The 19,673-nt window shown below is 42.7% G+C and overlaps 1 protein-coding gene across 1 annotated transcript in view; it reads right to left on the bottom strand.

Moving 5' to 3' along the window:
- COG3 (component of oligomeric golgi complex 3) overlaps positions 1-19,673 on the bottom strand; it is a 66,446-nt gene that overhangs the window by 17,627 nt on the left and 29,146 nt on the right. Inside the window, exons 11-19 of the mRNA XM_047755707.1 lie at positions 18,704-18,795; positions 16,653-16,792; positions 14,951-15,111; positions 12,552-12,660; positions 9,550-9,674; positions 6,712-6,801; positions 5,051-5,171; positions 2,232-2,320; positions 1,986-2,120 (exon numbers count right to left, since the gene is read on the bottom strand). Of these exons, the coding sequence (XP_047611663.1) occupies positions 1,986-2,120; positions 2,232-2,320; positions 5,051-5,171; positions 6,712-6,801; positions 9,550-9,674; positions 12,552-12,660; positions 14,951-15,111; positions 16,653-16,792; positions 18,704-18,795 (1,062 nt within the window). The remainder of the gene's footprint in view (positions 1-1,985; positions 2,121-2,231; positions 2,321-5,050; positions 5,172-6,711; positions 6,802-9,549; positions 9,675-12,551; positions 12,661-14,950; positions 15,112-16,652; positions 16,793-18,703; positions 18,796-19,673) is intronic.

Below are 19,673 nucleotides of genomic sequence, written 5' to 3' on the forward strand. Positions count from 1 at the left end.
GCAGGCAGAAAGTGGAAAAATGTTTGGTCCACAAATTCTGAGAAGTCGTGTCTAAAATGATGTCCTGTCGATACGAACTCCAGAGCTCAGGATACCTGTGTGCGTAACGTGCGTATCTTTACCTGGGACTCGCTCTGTGCCAGCAGGACAGGGGAGAAACCTGAACGGGGAAGAAGATAACATAAAAGGGGGGCCAGGCCCTCTAAACTGTACTACCTACTAAATACTAAATCAACAGTGAGGGGCAGTGAGGGACGAGGGCTGCAACAGGAGAAATGAGGCAGCCGTGGATGGTGTGAGTGGCGGCGGCGTGGGGAAGGCTGCTCCCCAGAGATGAGCAGGCGCAGGGCCTCCCCCTCACCAGCTCCACGGAGAGGGGAGTATACACAGAGGTGAAGGGGTCCCCGCTGCAGATGTGTGGGCTGTCCGTGGAGAGCCATTCCATGATTCAGACTTGGAAGAGCTTTTTTCTACATAAATCTCTAATTTTTAAAAAATGTTTATCGTGTCCAGAATCTTCCAAAATGACCAAGATTTACCAAACTCATACTAAGGTCAACTTGGACAACTGCCGTCAGTGAATTTTTATCCCCTGGACTTCTAGGAAAATTATACTTTTCTAGAAAAGTCCTTTAACCCTAGATTTTGTTATAACCAACTTGCTTACATCAGAAGATTCATTCTGCTGCTCTGTTACTGCAAAGTATTCATCCACAGTATTTCCCACCAGTATCAATGTGCTTTAATGTGCTTTATGTGGACAGACAGTAGAGACTTAATAAATGAAAATTAATTTCAAGCCTTCTTAAACCTTTTTTTTTTTTTTTAATTTGCTTTTTCAGGGCTGCACCCACCCAGTATCAATGTGCTTTAATGTGGACAGAGAGTAGAGACTTAATAAATGAAAATTAGTCTAGATACTCATGTTGCAACAAAACAAAGGGTGGGGGAAAAAATGTAATTGTAATATATACATGTAAGGATAACTTGATCCCCTTGCTGTACAGTGGGAAAATAAAATAAATAAATAAATAAATAAATGAAAATTAATTTCAAGACTTTTTAAACCTTTTTTTTTTTTTTTTGCTTTTTCAGGGCTGCACCCGCGAGATATGGAGGTTCCTGGGCTAGGGGTAAAATTGGAGCTACAGTTGCCAGCCACAGCCACAGCAACACAGGATCTGAGCCACATCTGCGACCTACACCACAGCTCATGGCAACGCCAGAGCCTTAACCCACTGAGTGAGGCCAGGGATCGAACCTCATCATTCCTAGTCAGATTCTTTTCCGCTGCACCACACCACAATGGGAACTCCAACTTTTTAAACATCTTTATGAGGTAAATCCTTAGGAACAGATACTTATGTTCAAAAAAAAAAAAAAAAAAAAGATTACACTGACACAGGAAAGTCAAAATAGCCATGATCTGACTTTTTCATTGCTGGCATTTGTCAGTTGATGGATTTTAGGGAGGAGACGGAGAGAGAGATTATTATAAACCCATATACCTGGTGATTAACAATACAATAATATAAAATCTTCAGTTTTCAAGTCTTTAAACCAAAGGGAGAAACGGCAAAACGAAGAGGAAAATAAATCCTCATTTAACTACCGGGACGTCCTGACCAACAGACAGGACGGGGACGACTGCCATGCGGGTCCCATCCAGGAAAAGCGAGTCCCAGACCACATGCAGATCCTTAGCTACACTGCGGGTAAAGGAAACAGAGCCAACCAGAGGTCTGCGACGACTCGTTCTGCGGTATTTGCACACTTTCTCTGAAAATGGGCAGACTCTGCAAGCGCCCCTCGAAGTGCAGCCAGGAAGCGTCCACGATGGGAGACACGGGGGCTTCTGAGACAGACTCGGCAAGACGGGGGCTTACGAGCTCCGTCTGTCACAGTTTCCCCAAGAGGGTCATTCAAAGCGAAGGCCGGGGAGGACTCGGAACGACTTTACCCGACAGGCGCCAGCGTCTCCGTACCTTTGTCAGGAACTCCTCCAGCGGCTCTACAAACAGTTTGGACTGTTGCTGGATAAACTGCTCGCAGGCTGCCTTCAGGTGACGGTCCACGTCTTTCTTAGAGTCGAGATAATGCTCTCGTATCTCGGGAGTACCCTTAAAAAGAGGATGACAATTTCCTCCTGTCTTTATGGGCCGAGAGATGACCAGCCGTGTTCAAAGAATGTCGTTTATCTCCCACCACCAAGGAAACAGACTCCTTCTCACCTCCAACAAGAACTCTATCAAGGCATTGTTGCTATTCAGCCTAAAAAATCTTGGAACAGTCATAGGATTCAGGATTTTAAATGCTGCATCTGTGAAACAAAATGACTCATCCGGTGAACATGTACAGGTGCAAGAGAAAAGCCGAGTTACTCTTTCAGTGTGTAAACATCCACTAGCGCTTCACTATCCCCGGAGCAAGAGCGGTTCCATTTCCACCCCCTCGTCCCCCTGAGGCGGTGAGGACCACAACGATGGCTGCGGAGCCCATCCTGATGGCGTGGCAGAAGTCAGAACTGCAAAATGACCATGAATCTCAACCCTTCGCTTACCAAAAAAAAGGATCAAATGGTAACCGATGCCTTAAAACCGTCACTGCTTTACTTTCCCGATGCTAAGTCGGTTTTGGTTTTGTTTTTTTTTTAAAGATTCATATACTTACCCAGCTTCTTTTGTTTAAGATCTGGCTGGCACGGAAATTTATTCACTTGAAGCAGAGAGAATAAACTCAGGTGTCAGCCAGGAAGAAAACACCAAAAGGACATATTCACCCCTTCACCTCCAGACTAACTAGAATCTATGCGGGGTATGGACAGGTCTCATCCATGTTCAAATGCAATAAGACATAACGTTAGTCAGGAGAGGTTAGAGGCTTAAAGGAAAGACAGCAAATATTACGAAGCAACAGTCGGAAAAGATCATTTCCTTGTTTTGCTTCGCCGGGGTGGAAAAAGCAAAGCATGAAATGCTTCCAACCCTGGTTTTACAAGTACACACCACAGGGTGCTTCCTGCCTTGACCCTGATCCTACAGGGGAGGGGAAAAAAAAAAAGTCTCTCTGAGATTCAGTATTCGAAGTAACATTTTAGTAAATGGCTCTTTGTTTCTTCTATCTTTTCTACAAGACACCTGAAAAAGTGTAGGTGATTGTTTGGTAGGATTACATAACTTTCACAATGTTTGGGGGAAAAGATACTTTAAACCAAAATTTGCCAAAATTTTAGAGTTTTTCATCTTCTCACATCTCAGTGGATCTACAGTAGAATGAAGCAACAACAAAGTATGAACTAGAAAAAAAATGAAGGCGTTCCAGTTGTGGCTCAGTGGTAAAGAACCCAACTAGTATTCATGAGGCTATGAGTTCGATCCCTGGCCTTGCTCAGTGGATTAAGGATCCAGTGTTACCATGAGCTGTGGTGTAGGTCGCAGACACAGCTCAGATCCCACATTGCTGTGGATGTGGCGCAGTCTGGCAGCTGTAGCTCTGATTTGACCCCTAGCCTGGGAACTCCATATGCCGAAGGAGCGGCCCTAAAAAGACCAAAAAAAGAAAAGAAAAAAAAATGAAGGAAACTGCATCAGCCCTGCTTCTTCCTATTACTTAAAGTAAGGACCATCAGCGCCTGGCATTCCTCAAGGTTAGGGCACTATTGTCACACCTCACACTGCAAGGAAAGCAGGAAACCAACCAAAACGGCTGGGTGACGGAAGCCTCCCCTGAAAGTAAGCGCTTACAAATATACGCATTCCATGAAGGCGAAAAAGCTGGGAGATCTGGCTACTGCTAAAAAAACTTTAAAGTATATGAATAACAAACAGGCTTACTACCCCAATTCCACAAGAACTGAAAGGTATTCTCTGTGGTGAAAAGGACAGTGCGTTAGGAAAAGAAAAAGAATAAACTGTTTTAGTTAGCATGTCTCACGATGAAACCACGTTGGCTCTTAGGTGGGTTAAATCAAGCCCACTATTTTATTAGCATCGTCACTAGGAAAGTAACAACCTGCTCCCCTTGGAAATCCTATATTTGGAGTTCCTCTAAACCATAGAGTAGAGAAAAGAACCTGAGTGACAATGATTTTCTTAATTCGCCCAATACATAAGAGAGAAATTCATTCATTTCATAAATGGATGACTCGAGGCGTTAGGAGCTTAATTCTCTTGAAAGTGGTTAAGAAAAGATAAGTTTAGATAAATCCATAAGTAATTAAGGGAAAGGGATATTTATAGTATATCCTTAACGGCTCAGATCAACATCTCAGACTACAACTACTGTGATTTTTTAGAAATCAGCACTTGTTCATTCCGTCAGAAACAAATCATTAGGATGGATGAAGCATTTTTCCCAAGATGATTCAATGTCTATGACCAACTCAGAGACCCTGCCTCCATGATTACTTAACAACCAGCTGATTTAGCAGCAACACAACGGTAAGGTTATTTAAGCACCTTGAGCTTACAAAAGCGCCTTAATATATATTCTGGTTTATTTTCATTCTTAATGCTCTTGATAACCTGGTGAAGGCATCATGACAAGTGGATTCTGCTCATTTTACCTGGGGCAGGGAGGCTAAAACACCTATCAAATTTCACAAGAGCCAGGAAATGAGGGGCTAGGAACAGAACCTGACTCTTTCTTAGATAAGCATGGCTCCCATCTTATTCAGCTGGCTTTCTGAGTTTCCATGAACTGAAAAACTCAACTCAATGTTGAAAATCATTCCAATTAGCTGATACTCTTAAGCAGTATTATGCTGATTTTTCATTTTTTAACTGGTTATAGTAATATGTGCAAAGTCTAAGAGATACTGTATTATAAGCTGAAATGCTCAGATACAGTTCCCTTCATAAAGAAAATACAGCAAGTTAGATGGAATTAGGATGTTAACAGCTCAGCTTAGTATGAACAAGTAAGTAACATGCTTAGCAAGCACAGCATGCAAAACAAATTGCAGATGAACATAAAATAAACCTATAACCTGTGCTGACACATTTGGGCAGCGCAAACACAGCCAACTGTGCCAGCCAGGACAATGAAGTACCTCTAGTTTTCTTGAGGTCCAGGGAAATTTCCTTAATGGTGAATTCAGTGTGAAATGGAGCGATTTGTTCACGAAGAATCAAAAGGTGCTTTATTAAGAAAAGCTGTCCATCAATCTGAGTCTGAATTGTAAGACAGGAAAATGGATTATTAACGTAGATTAAATAAAAACAGGAGTACGTAAAACACACATATTAATCAACATTCACCTACGAGGTCTCTGGCCTCAACGGATACGCCTCTGCTGTGCAAGGAACTCTCCCCATATTCCCACGTTACAATTATCTAGAACCATCTTGCTTCCAACTCTTGCTAACTCTGTCACCTGCTCCCCTTAGGAAACCCAGGAGAGTAAATCAAACAAAAGGTTATAAAGCAACACATTCAGAAAGGGAGGTCAAGTCCCTTGTCTGCAGAAACAGACAAGATGAGGTGGCCCAACATGAGCACAGAGCAGGGAGCAGAGACAAGTCCCCCAAAGAGCACGACTCTGCTCCCTCCCACCTTCTGGCTTCTCTCAGTAACACGGCTTTCACTGTTCGGTCAAAGTGCTTTCAATATCCGGAAGATGAGATATACTCATCTTTATACAAAAGTACAAAAGGAGCCTCCAAGTGTGAGACAATGTGGGGGTACCATTTTGGATTATCCCGCCAGCAGCAGAGCACAGACGACTACACCCCGGAGTCACTGCACTTCCTGTCACCCTCTCAGGACTCATCCACAAGAGTCCTGTGACTCAAACTTACTCTCAAAGCTCAAAATAGTGAATAATCACAGCTCTCATTTCAGAAGAGGGTCTGTATATAACTAACTTTCCTTCCGCTTCTCATCCCCGTATCAAAATTTCATTTCAACTCAGTTCCATGACTGGAAGGACACCATGGTCACAAACAACGGTAGAGCCTTCTTTTCCCCCCTGGCAATCGAATCCTAAAATTCTTCTGTGAGGAGTGTTGGTTTGTTTTTTTATTTATCTAAAACCTTGAGGTTAGAAACCAAGCTCGTAAATCTGGAAGTCCAGAAAGGCCCCCAAGTTTGAAAACTCCCAGCAGCTTCAGAAATTCTGGCTGGAAACAGTCTCCACAGCGTCCTCCCAGGAGGTGACAGGTATCTTAAGTGGGGACTTAAGCAGAGTAACACGCTGAACGCTGCTGGACCTCCTCAAAAAAGATCTCAGGGTCCACGGGAGAAGCACATGCCAGCAGCCTTCAGCCCCAGACGTCGTCTTGATTAAAACATCACGGCAACTACTTCTAGTCACACAACCCACGAGCCAGAAGGGCCTGCCTTCCACCACGGCTGATTTCCTCCAAGTGAGGCCATTCAGCTACTGAAGACATCGTCTCTGCAGGGATGATGATAAACAGTGCTCCACTACCTTCCCAGCTGCTGAGGCTCTAACAAGAAAACCTTATCCCACAGAATTTATAACCTAAGTATCATTTTTGGTACTGTACCAAAGCTGGCACTGGGCTACACAGCACAGTCTCTATTTAGCACTAAAATGGAATACTAACTTCTCTCAAAGGGCCTCAAAATTAAGTCATCTTAAATTCTACGGCCAATTCTACCGGCTTTAAATTTCTGTGCCTATAAATTACTGCTGCATTCCACAATATTATTGTAGGTGACAAGATTTCACCTAACACTTCATCAAACCTTGTTTTTGCTGATAGACTCTGATGCTCCAAGTAAGGACTGAATGCAGGCAGACAAGGCCTCCTGTGATAATCCTTGGAACACTGCCCTCTGGTGGAATAAGAGAGAAACATCACTGTAGAGCTTCACAAAACAGAAAAAAAGGAAAATGACTGGCTCTGAGTACAGCAAACAATAACGCTTGCTTGCCCTCAACTGATGGATTAGTTTATTACCAGCAATATTCCCCTTGGAGTTTCCTATTCCCAGGCAACCTTTCTAGACTAGCACGTAGTTTTCTAATCTGCACCTCTCGAAACATTTAAAAATAAATAGATACCATGTGTTAAAAAAAAAAAAAAATCTCCAAGCACAAACTCCAGATGCAGTTTAAAATAGACACCAAGGAGTTCCCACTGTGGTGCAGCAGGCTAAGGATCCAGCACTGTCTGCAGCAGCTTGGGTTACTGCTGAGGCCCAGGTTTGATCCCTAGCCCGGCACCGTGGGTTAGGGGCCTGACACTGCCTTAGCTGTGGTACAGGTCGCAGCTGCGGCTCAGATTTGATCTTTGGCCTGAGAATTTCCATATGCTGCGGGTGTGGCCTAAATAAAAAAAATATATAAAACAGACACCAGGTAGTGTGCACTCTAGTGAACCAATGAGACAACTGTGCAACCCTGCTCAGGCCCTAGGAATCTGAGCTGCAAAGCATCTCCACAGAGGGACAGGATACATGGATACTCTTCTGAACTATATTCTTTTCTTTTTTGTGTGTGTCCTTTTTAAGGCCGCATCTATGGCATATGGAAGTTCGGGGGCTAGGGGTTGAATTGAAGCTGCAGCTGCAGGCTATACCACAACTGGCAACACTTAATCCACTGAGCGAGGCCAGGGATTGAACCCACATCCTCATGGATACTAGTTGGGTTTGTTACTGCTGAGCCACAGTGGGAACTCCGTATTCTTTAAAAAATAGTGGAGGAGTTCCCGTTGTGGCTCAGCAGTTAACGAATCCGAGTAGGAACCATGAGGTTGTGGGTTTGATACCTGGCCTCGCTCAGTAGGTTAAGGATCCGGCGTTGCCATGAGCTGTGGTGTAGGTCGCAGACGCAGCTCGGATCCCGAGTTGCTGTGGCTCTGGCATAGGCCGGTAGCTACAGGTAGGCCAGCGGCTATAGCTCCAATTAGACCCCTAGCCTGGGACCCTGCATATGCCACGGGAGCGGCCCTAGAAAAAGATAAAGAGACAAAAATAAATAAATAATAAGTAAATAAATAAATAGTGGCATCTGGACAATTAATTACACAACTGTTGTATTTAATCACTTCTCTCTGTATGTGCTGTTTTGGTTGTAATAATCAAATGAATTTTTTTTCACGGCCATGCCCATGGCAAGAAGAAGTTCTCGAACCAGGGATCAAATCCTTGCCACAGCAGTGACTTGAGCCACAACAGTGATAATGCCAGATCCTTAACCACTAGATGACCAGGGAACTCCCAATAATCAAATTAATTTTTAACAATGAGTGAATTAAAATCACTATAACAGGCAGAAACTCTGCTTGCCCACTTGCATCTCTCACAAGCAGCCCATCTTAATAAATCTATTTCATGCCTCTCACTCTGTCTCACCGAGGTGCTTCAGCGTGGAGCATAAAGACCTGAACCTCAAAAGAACACCAGACCACTGAACTCCAGCTTTGAAAACAATGCAAGCTTGACCTCTGCCCTGATCCTTATCTGCGGCCCCATTTTTGACTCCCCAAACTGTAAAACCACCTCCCAATCTCTCCTAAGGGGGGCAGAGTCTTCGAGCACTGGCCTGCTTTGACCCTCCTTTGCCTGGCAAAGCAATAAAGCTATTTTTTTCTTCTTTGCTCCCTCCAAAAAATAATAAAAATAAAAAATAAAATTGTTATGACAGTAAATAATTATAGACTAATCTGATCTTTCAGGGATTGATATTCATATCACTAAAATGGAATGCTTAAAATAAATGTCACCAAAAATAAATGCACAGTATAAGCTGGGGCTAAAAAAACCTAAAAGTGTGCTGCCAATTTCAGCTAATAACATCAGTCCACAGTTACACACACATGTAATCTGACTGCTACTTATTAAGGAAGCTGATTTAAAATTGAGTGCAAAAACTAAAATAGTTGTATTTGGTACTAAATGTATAAATAGTTGTATTTGGTACTAAATATTATAGCTCTGTGACATTGGACATATGATTTAACCTTCCTGCGTCTCTTTTTCTTTATCACTAACCTAAGGCAGCTGAATTACTCTTACAGTCACAGACCCTATAAGAAGCAATAAAAGCTATATAGCTCTTTTCCTCAGAAGACACAAATATAAACATACAGACAAAATTTCACCCACAACGTCAAGGTGTTCAGACTCTACAGGGCCTGTTAAAGGCTTCTGAGGGTCTAGAGAATGCTCAGGCTGAGCATCTGTAAATCAGGAGTTCCCACCATGGCACAGAGGAAATGAATCTGCCTAGTAATCACGAGGATGCGGGTTTGATCCCTGGCCTCGCTCAGTGGGTTAAGGATCTGGTGTTGCCATGAGCTGTGGTGCAGGCCGGCGGCTGCAGCTCCAATTCAACCCCTAGCCTGGGAACTTTCATGTGTCATATGTACGGACCTAGAAAGACCAAAAAAAAAAATCTGTAAATTAGATTGATTAGATTGATCTTAAAATTATCTCTGTATCTTAAAATCTTACTATTCTAGTCTAGTACCAAACAGAATACACTACCAAGATCTAAAATAAAATTTGAATTTAAAAAATATTGTAAATGAAAGAGCAAGCAATTTATGGTAAAGATACAAGAATTTACACACGTACATCTATGCATCTGTACAATTTGGAGAGACAGACGAGAGTTCGTCGAACTGTAGGATACCACATGCCATGAAGATCTGCTGGAGAAATTGTGGTCTGTGGTCTAGGATTGAGAGAGTCGGTTGAACCTAAAAGCCCAAATGGAAAAGAGGACGTCACACAGGTAGAGGTCTGTCCATTTGCACAGCAGTGATAGCCTGTTGGTTCTCGTTAGCTCTCACTGGCTGGAGGCATCCGTTTTCTCCAGCCTCGTCTTGAATCGAGAACGCCCGAGGCAACTGCAATCAGTGAGGTTTCGCACACGGAGGGAGAGCGCACATGAATGCACACGTGGGTACACGCCAGCCTCACACACTCGGCCCAAGCTGCTTTCGCTAAACTGTGATCAATCATCTTTATAGACTGCCTGAGCAGTACACACACACTGTAGAATACAGTGCGGCCAAGAAAAGGGAGACAGAGCCAGATGCAGTCAAGTGGCAACAAGGGGGGGGGGGGCAGGCAGGGAGGGACGAGAAAACAAAGTTAAACAGGAAGATCAACCAAAGCTGGCTGGCCCAACGGCCTGCCTTCCATGCGCCACTTAAGAGGCCTCCGTAGTGCGTCCAGCGTCCAGGTAGCCAGAGCTGTGTCCCTCCCCTCCACAGGTCAGAAAGGGCTCCTCTCCTCTGCCTCGACCTGCATCTGCTCAGATGCTCTCCCCGGACTTCCGCCACTGTCCCTCTAACTCTCTGTCCTGGGTGACCTTATACAAGCCCAGAGTGTCAACTACTCCTCAGTCCTTCTCTCTAAACCAGTCCTCCTCTCTATGGCCCAAGAGCAGTGCTCTCCAAAAGGAGGAGTATGTGAATCATCAATGTGAGACATTAAAAACGCCACATTAGGAGTTCCCGTTGTGGTGCAGCGGAAACGAATCCAACTAGGAACCATGAGGGTGCGGGTTCGATCCCTGGCTTTGCTCAGTGGGTTAAGGATCCCGTGCTGCTGTGAGCTGTGGTGTAGGCTGCATATGTGGCTTGGATCCTACATTGCTGTGGCTGTGGCACAGGCCGGCAGCTGCAGCTCCAATTCAACCTCTAGCCTGGGAACGTCCATATCCCATGAGCGTGGCCCTAAAAAGCAAAACAAACAAACAAACAAAAACATGCCACATTAAAAAAGGCAAAAAAAAATTTTCTTTAAAAACTCAGTGAAATTAATTTTAATATATTTTATTAAGCCAATAGAGACAAAACATCATTACTTTAACATATGATCAATATAAAAATTACTAATAAGATAATTTCCATTCTTTATTTCATATGAAGTCTTTGAAATCTGGTAGGTATGTACACTCACAGCGCATTCGGAGTAGCCACATTTCACATGCCCGATGGCCACCACGCTGGACAGCGTTAACTCCAGATCCATTTAATGCCCACCTCTCCGCTGTCGCACGTGGACCTTACTCGATCTCCTTTAACCCCACATCCAGGGTGTTCTCAAACTCTATGGATTCAAACACCTAACCATACCCCTCATCGACACACTTCTCTCCTTCCCCCGCCCCCAACAACGCACTGGTTCAAACCACATCTATCTTTCAAATAGAAAAACACAACCACCTCCTAACCAGTCCCTACTGTTCTACCAACAATACCTCAATGGAATGCTAGCCACGGGTTAAAGAAAGAAGCTTTACTAAGGAAAGGGGAAACGTACAAGGCCAGGGTTTAAGAGGCCTTAACTCGGAGTTGAACTAAGATGTATATAGGTCACGGCATGGGTTCTATTTCAGAGGAGGAAACTTCAACTCCCTGTGTGTTTCTCTTGCTCTAGGGCAAGCATGATAAAGCGGCTTTATCAGATGGGGACCACCGAGGCTGGCTGGCCCTCTGGAATTGGGGTATAAACCATATGGAGCTGACTCAGAATAACCTGACGATGCACGAGCCTGGAGATGTGGGGGTGCCTGGGCTCTTTAAAGCTCATGGAGTTGGATTACCACCGACTCCCGGTCAGTCCCATGGGGAGTGGAGTTTTGGCGTCACCCTTACAACTGAGGGTGAGGAGAGGGATGCCCAACTTCTCACCTAGCTTGCTGTCCAGATAATGCATGAGGTTTCCAGGGTGCTTCTTGAACAGTTTTGCTCCTTATATAACATGCATCCTAGTCCAAGCCATCCTATACACTTCCGTCAATTTTTTTATCCCAGTCCCAGGCACTCAATCCATTTGCAACATGCAAATCTGATGGTACAATTAGCTAGAATATCGAAGTCCCTAAGAGTTACCCTTGACACCTATCACAGTCAGGCCTGTTCTACCTGTTCTTTTCCTACAAATAACCTGTGCCCAAACACCCCAAACCACCTGACTTCCCCAAAGCAACCATGGTCCCCCACTCCTCTATGCCTTCCTCCACGGTATTCTATCTCAAACAACCCTATTTCAGCCGGCTCTCTCATAGTCATCACACCACAGCTTTCAGACTCCATACCTCTCACTGAACCTGCCTTCCTGCACGCAAAGCTCAGCTGCCTTTACAGTTGTGACGCCCTTCGTCCATGGTCCAAGAGGGCCCTGTGCACACGTGTCACCCCTGAATTACACCCGTGGCTTGCCAATCTCCCCCCACTGAAGTGTGGGCTCCTCAAAGACACAAGCTGTTTTTCATGCCTGAGACATGCCAATCTTCAAAAAACGTTAATTAAATGAATGAATAAAAGTTGGGAGCTAAAATGCTGTAACATACCAGGAGTTCCTGTCGTGGCTCAGTGGAAAGGAATCTAACTAGTATCCATGAGGACAGAGGCTCGATCCGTGGCCTTGCTCAGTTGGGCTAAGGATCTGGCACTGGCATGAGCTGTGGTGTAGGTCGAAGAGGTGCCTGGGATCTGACATGACTGTGGCTGTGGTGTAGGCTGGCAGCTACAGCTCTGATTCGACCCCTAGCCTGGGAACCTCCATGTGCCACGGGTGCAGCCCTAAAAAGACAAAACAAACAAAAAAATGCTGTAACATACCAGATTTTGTTAGACTATTACGAGGTTCTGCTTCTTCTAACCGAACATCTGAAAACAAAGCTTCTAAAGGTAACTTCTTTTGCTCATCTTTTAAACTCTGGGCAATTTGCTGTATAAAGAAATCAGAAGTAATATTAAAGTATAGTTTTTGGCTATGTTCAGCAATATAAACACATTCTTTCTATAAGGTAAGGTAAACATACATTAATTAATGAATAAATGGACTAAGAGAACTATGCCAAAGCAATACGTGGGACTGAAAGCATTAAGCTGGTACAGTGTCTCTATTCTCATAAACACGTACATAGCCTTTTCTGAATAACTAATTTCAGGACCATTACAAGGTTTCTGCTGAGGGCTAAATATATAAGGCTCAGAGAGAAGCTTAATTTATGTAGATACTTCGTTCTCAAGGAAGTAGCATAACTCCCCCACTCTTTATGTACCGGCTGCACAGAGGACTCCTTTCCAGAGAGGAGAGTATGGAAAAGGGGGAAAAGAGGAACTTCCCCGTGGAGAAACCTGACAGCACTACCTAAGCTAGGTAACAAAACCACCTAGTAACCATGAGGATGCAGGTTTGATCCCTGCCCTCGCTCAGTGGGATAAGGATCCGGCATTGCTGTGAGCTGTGGTGTAGGTCACAGACACGGCTCTAATGCCACGTTGCTGTGGCTGGGGCATAGGTGGCAGCTGCAGCTCTGATGCGACCCAGGAACTTTCGTATGCCAAAGGTGCAGCCATAAAAAAAAAAGAAGAAGAAAAAAGAAAGGCACCTAGGGAATTTGAATATGAACTGTATATAAATAATGCTGAATTGATATTTTTCATATATGAAAAAATGGCAATATGGTTACATGGAGAACATTTTTATTCTTAGGAGAATAAGAGCTGAAGTAACTAGGAGTGACATATCATGACATCTGTAACGTACTTTCAAATGGTTCAGAAATAAAACATAAACACACACACACACAAAGTAAATGTGACAAAATGTTAACTAATGAATCTGAAGAAATTCTAGATTCAATTGACTATCTGATGATATTAAGGAACTATAAACATTTTTTAAATGTGATAACTATATTATGATTATGTTAAAGATAAAAGTGCCTTGGAGTTCCTGTCGTGGCGCAGTGGTTAACGAATCCGACTAGGAACCATGAGGTTGCCGGTTCGATCCCGGGCCTTGCTCAGTAGGTTAAAGATCTGGCGTTGCCGTGAGCTGTGGTGTAGGTTGCAGACGTGGCTCAGATCCCGAGTTGCTGTGGCTCTGGCGTAGGCCGGTGGCTACAGCTCCGATTCAACCCCTAGCCTGGGAATCTCCATATGCTGCAGGAAGCAGCCCTAGAAAAGGCAAAAAGACAAAAAAAAAAGAAAAAAAAAGATAAAAGTGCCCTTATCAAAATAAATAAGTGGGACTACTTCGAATTAAACTGAACCAAATATTTATAAAAACCAACTTAGGAGTTCCTGTCATGGCACGGCAGAAATGAATCCGACCAGGAACCATAAGGTTGCAGGTTCCGTCCCTGGCCTCGATCAGGGGGTTAAGGATCTGGTGATGCTTTGGCTGTGGTGTAGCTGTGACTGGACCCCTAGCCTGGGAACCTCCATGTGCTGCAGGTGTGGCCCTAAAAAGCAAAAACAAAAACAAAACAAAAAATAGGAGTTCCTGTCATGGTTCAGTGGAAACAAATCTGACTAGCATGCACACAGGTTCGATCCCTGGCCTCACTCAGTGGGTTAAGGATTGCCGTGAGCTGTGGTGTAGGTCAAAGGCACGGCTCAGATCTGATGTTGCTGTGGCTATGGTGTAGGCTGACAGCTACAGCTCCAATTCGACCCCTAGCCTGGGAACCTCTGGTCCTAAAAAGCCAAAAATAAATAAATAAATAAATACAGACAACTTAAAAGGACAATGTAATGAATTATTTCTGTTCAATGTTTTTTAATGTTATTTCTTATGATGTCATGGCAAGTTCATCTTGCCTTTGCATCTTGAATGAAAATTAAAAAGAAAAATGCGGAGTTCCCGTCGTGGCGCAGTGGTTAACAAATCCGACTAGGAACCATGAGGTTGCGGGTTCGGTCCCTGCCCTTGCTCAGTGGGTTAACGATCCGGCGTTGCCGTGAGCTGTGGCGTAGGTTGCAGACGCGGCTCAGATCCCGAGTTGCTGTGGCTCTGGCGTAGGCCGGTGGCTACAGCTCGGATTCAACCCCTAGCCTGGGAACCTCCATATGCCGCGGGAGCGGCCCAAGAAATAGCAACAACAATAACAACAGCAAAAGACAAAAAAAAAAAAAGAAAAAAAAGAAAAGAAAAATGCTATTTTCGCCAGTATAAAATATCCAAAGTTGTGTGAGGGCAGGGGAAAGATCCAGTAAGAAGCCCCTACCTCCATCATGACTAACTTATCAGGATAGGCCAGATCCCCAGGAGCGGGTTTGTAGCCCGTGATGTCTGTCTGAATGTAGATGTGGGTTCGGTAGACAAGTCGCTCTTGTACATCTTCCAACATCTGCTTCACTCCAGCTGCAAATGCCCCAAGCTGCTCAGCTGATTAAAAAAAAAAAAAAAAAAACCTGCAATCACCCGTTCCTTTAGATTTAGAAAATACTTCCTTTAAACATGAAAAAGTATTACCATATTGTCATCTATTACTAGTACGAAGCACATCTGACTGTATTCTATTTTGTTAAGACTCAATGGCCTCAGAAAAATGTAATAAAGGTCTTTCGACTTCCTCCAGTTTTCCCTTACGTCTTCTTCCTGGGACTCTGTGTAATAATTTTTATTTTTAATATGAATAACAAAAACTACAAGGCACTTTAAAACTCAGGTTTCAAGTTATATAGCTTCAGACAACTCCTGATAGCAAAAGCAGCTTATTAACTGGTTATTATCCCTGTTTTACAAATAAATTGAGTTCCACAGATATTAAGTGACTTGTTAACAAAGAAAAATAAATTTAAAAAATGAGATAGAAGTTTGTAGAGAATTTCCTCATTTCTAAGCTGCCATCAATGTTAAGATACACCCATAATTTGGAGTTCCCGTCGTGGCGCAACAGAAACGAATCTGACTAGGAACCATGAGGTTGAGAGTTCGATCCCTTGCCTTGCTCAGTAGGTTAAGGATCCAGCGTTGCTGTGAGCTACGGTGTAGGTCGCAGACTTGGCTCAGATCTGGCGTTGCTGTGTTTGTGTTGTAGGCTGGCAGCTGTAGCTCTGATTCAACCCCTAGCCTGGGAACCTCCATATGCCACAGATGCGGCCCTAAAAAGCAAAAAAAAAAAAAAAAAAAAAGATACACCCATAATTCAGTGACAACTTTCCAAGGACTTGGGGGCTAAAGACATTACTCACTCATATATTTATGTTAAATTTAAAAATCATCTTTAATTAGCAAGCATAAAATGTGAGAAAATGCACATCTTAGAATGAACCTAATGCAAGAGAATAAGAAACTCTGGAAGAGTAACACACCTATAGTGTCTCTTAAAGAAAGTCAAAGTAAGGACAATAATTCCTGCCAAGAAAATGATTTACATGAAGGGTATTTTGTAAAGGTTCTTAAGTATCACTAGGAAAAATCCTATTTTCTATGACAAGGAAATTAAATGTTAAAGAATATACTGGTTGAGTAAAATAGAGCCACCCTAGAGAATTTCTTTTTTTTTCATTTGTAATTTCAAAAAAGATGCATTATTAGTGTGGGTATATTAATGAAAATAATAATTCCCATTTTTTTAACTAAAACTATGTAATATAGTCAACTATTTTATGTATTCTAGCAACAGTGTCTAGAAATCTCCAACCCAAAACTGCTGATCAGTTTTCTCTGGATTTCAGATGCCAGGAAAAAACAGCAACTATAATTATTACTAATTTTGTGTATTTAAAATTTTTTCCCCATTATTATTTAGTCACAAAATAAAGTCCATCTTGATTCAACAAGAGAGAAGGCATCAACCTATTTCAAAAATATTAGAGTTATACAGGGATGCTGGGGACAAAGGACTAATCTCTTTCCAATTCTCTGAGCCACAGGTATAATTAAAAAGACCTTGGAAATGATGATTTCTACATATCATTTACCATTGTTCTGTACGTGATCTTCAAGCACCTCATTTTTCAGAATCCCGCAAAGTTCCGATAGAGTTTCTAAGTGAATAACATGAATGATGAGCGGCCTGAAGACATCATACAATGACATACACAGTTTCTCCAAAAGTTCACTGAAATGAGAGAATAAAACACAGTTATCAGTAGTAGTCTTTGCAGTATTTTCTAATAGTTTAGAAATCAACTTTGATTACTTCCAGCCAATAAGAATAATAAAAATCTACTGGAAAAAAGTATGTGGGAATATTACACACTGAGAAGTAAAACGCTAAAGGGAATTCTATGAACTGTTTTTGCTAGAGGCAGCAACCAAGCTGAGAATCAATAAGCATCCTCAGCAGTCAACTCAAGTTAGCTGGCCCCAACCAAATGTCAATTTATTGCAACTTTTACTTATGTTAGCAATAATTTTGTTTACATCCTCTCAAAAACAATAAAAAAATTTCCAGTAGACTTAATTTTCCTTTTATAGCCTATACCACTGTGGATCAAATGGTGACATTTTTCCCCAGGAAAGATAAGTTCAAAATCCTTTTTTTTCTATAATTGTTTTATTCTAGTTGATTTACGTTCTATCAATAATTTCTGCTGTAGGAGTTCCCGTCGTGGCTCAGTGGTTAACGAATCCGACTAGTAACCATGAGGTTGCAGGTTCGATCCCTGGCCTTGCTCAGTGGGTTAAGGATCCGGCGTTGCCGTGAGCTGTGGTGTAGGTCGCAGATGAGGCTTGGATCTCATGTTACTGTGGCTCTGACATAGTCCGGTGGCTACAGCTCTGACAGGACCCCTAGCCTGGGAATCTCCATATGCTGAAGGAGCGGCCCTAGAAAAGGCAAGAAAAAAGACAAAAAAAACCCCCACAAAAAACAAAAACAATTTCTGCTGTACAGCAAAGTGACCCAGTTATACGTATGTACACATTCTTCTTCTCATATTATCTTCTATCGTGTTCCATCACAAGCAGTTGGATAGTTTCCTGTGCTGCACAGCAGAACCTCATTGCCTATCCATCCTGAATGTAAAAGTTTACATCTACTAACTCCAAATCCCCAGTCCATGCCACTCCCTCCCTCTCCCCAAAATTCTTAAATACTTACAGGTTAAATAAAATTCAAAGTACTCTGTACATACACTAAGTGTTTGGACAATTTTAAACATTTGAAAAGAAAAAAGTTAAGCTATCTATGCTCTTCATATTGTCAGTAGTACTCTTCCATACACAGCAGTTCATCAAAACTGTAAGATACATTTGTCTTTTCCCCATACAAGTCATAATCTTTGAATTTTAATGAGTCAAAATCACCAAAATGAAGAAACGAGGAGTTCCTGTTGTGACTCAGTGGTTAACGAACCTGGCTAGCATCCATGAGTACGCAGGTTCGATCCCTGGCCTCACTCAGTGGGTTAAGGATCTGGCATTGCAGTGAGCTGTGGTGTAGGTCGCAGGTAAGGCTCAGATCCCGAGTTGCTGTGGCTGTGGTGTAGGCGAGCAACTGCAGCTCTGATTCAACCCCCAGCCTGGGGACCTCCACATGCCACCAGCGTGGCCCTAAAAGACCAAAAAAACAAACAAACAAACCTAGCTCAAAATGAAGAAACCAAAATTGACTAACAGTCAGTCTGAAAGGCACTTAGAGAACAACAAGAAAAAGGGTATTAAACAGTATCTGTGTTAAGTGTCTTGCACTAGTTAGAGGCACAGAATTTTTTAACTGGAAGGAATTAATATACTTATTAGAGATAAAGAGATCTAGATACCAAGATAGTTCCCTATACAGGATTCTTACTATCATAACTTATTATCTCCATTATTACATTAGAAACAACATGAAGGCATGTTGGCCTTTAAGTGGCACATTTATTTCAAAATAATCACCGTCCCATACAGTATTCTACTCACACATCCACAGAAATGAAAACACTCCACAGTTAATTTTAGAATACTCACTATATATAACAAGCTATTAGGGCCATTAGCAAATTAAATCTTAAAAAACATGAGTTAGATCCCATGTACCACCTACTCTAATTTTGATGTTGGTTTTGTGAAAAATTCATTGTAAAGTTGATGCTCATCCTGGCAGACATGAACCATAAAGGCACAGCCACTGCGAATCTGTGGGAAACAAACACATATCACCTACAGTTAAAGAAGAACAATGACTCCAGTGTTTGTGAATAAAGCATTTTATTTACAAAGAGATTATGCCTATATAACTCATAAAACAACTTCCCAAAGAACAGAAAATGGTTTTCAATGGTTTACTGCATAATGGGAATATGAACAATTTTTATTTTCTTCTCTCTGCTTTCTAAGCTTTTGACAGTGAAAACTAATTACTCTTCTAGCTGAAAAGGGGGTATTCAAAAAAAGAATCCTTATATATTTTTCTAGTCTGAATTAAAATCACACTAAGGAGTTCCTGTCGTGGCGCAGTGGTTAACGAATCCGGCTAGGAACCACGAGGTTGCGGGTTCGATCCCTGGCCTTGCTCAGTGGGTTGGTTATCGATCCAGCATTGCTGTGAGCTGTGGTGTAGGTTGCAGACGCGGCTCGGATCCCACGTTGCTGTGGCTCTGGTGTAGGCTGGCAGCTACAGCTCCGATTCAACCCCTAGCCTGGGAACCTCCATATGCCGCAGGAGTGGCCCAAGAAATATCAAAAAGACAAAAAAAAATTAAAATAAAATAAATAAATAAAATCACACTAAGCAAAAAAGCACTTCTGCAGCAAACGCTTAGATTAAATTGTCAATATAGATCCACACACTTTGAAATATCATCTTTCAAGAAACAAGGAGTTCCCACAGTGGGTTAAGAACCCAGCTACTATCTATGAGGATACTGATTCGATCCCTGGCCTCGCTCAGTGGATTAACCATCTGTTGTTGCCATGGGCTGAGGAATATATGGCAGACATGTCTCGGATCTGGTGTTGCTGTGGGGGTGGTGTAGACCCCTAGCCTGGGAACTTCCATAGGCCACAAGTGTGGC

Source organism: Phacochoerus africanus, chromosome 13 (genome assembly GCF_016906955.1).
Source record: "Phacochoerus africanus isolate WHEZ1 chromosome 13, ROS_Pafr_v1, whole genome shotgun sequence".
NCBI classification, from domain to species: Eukaryota; Metazoa; Chordata; class Mammalia; order Artiodactyla; family Suidae; genus Phacochoerus; species Phacochoerus africanus.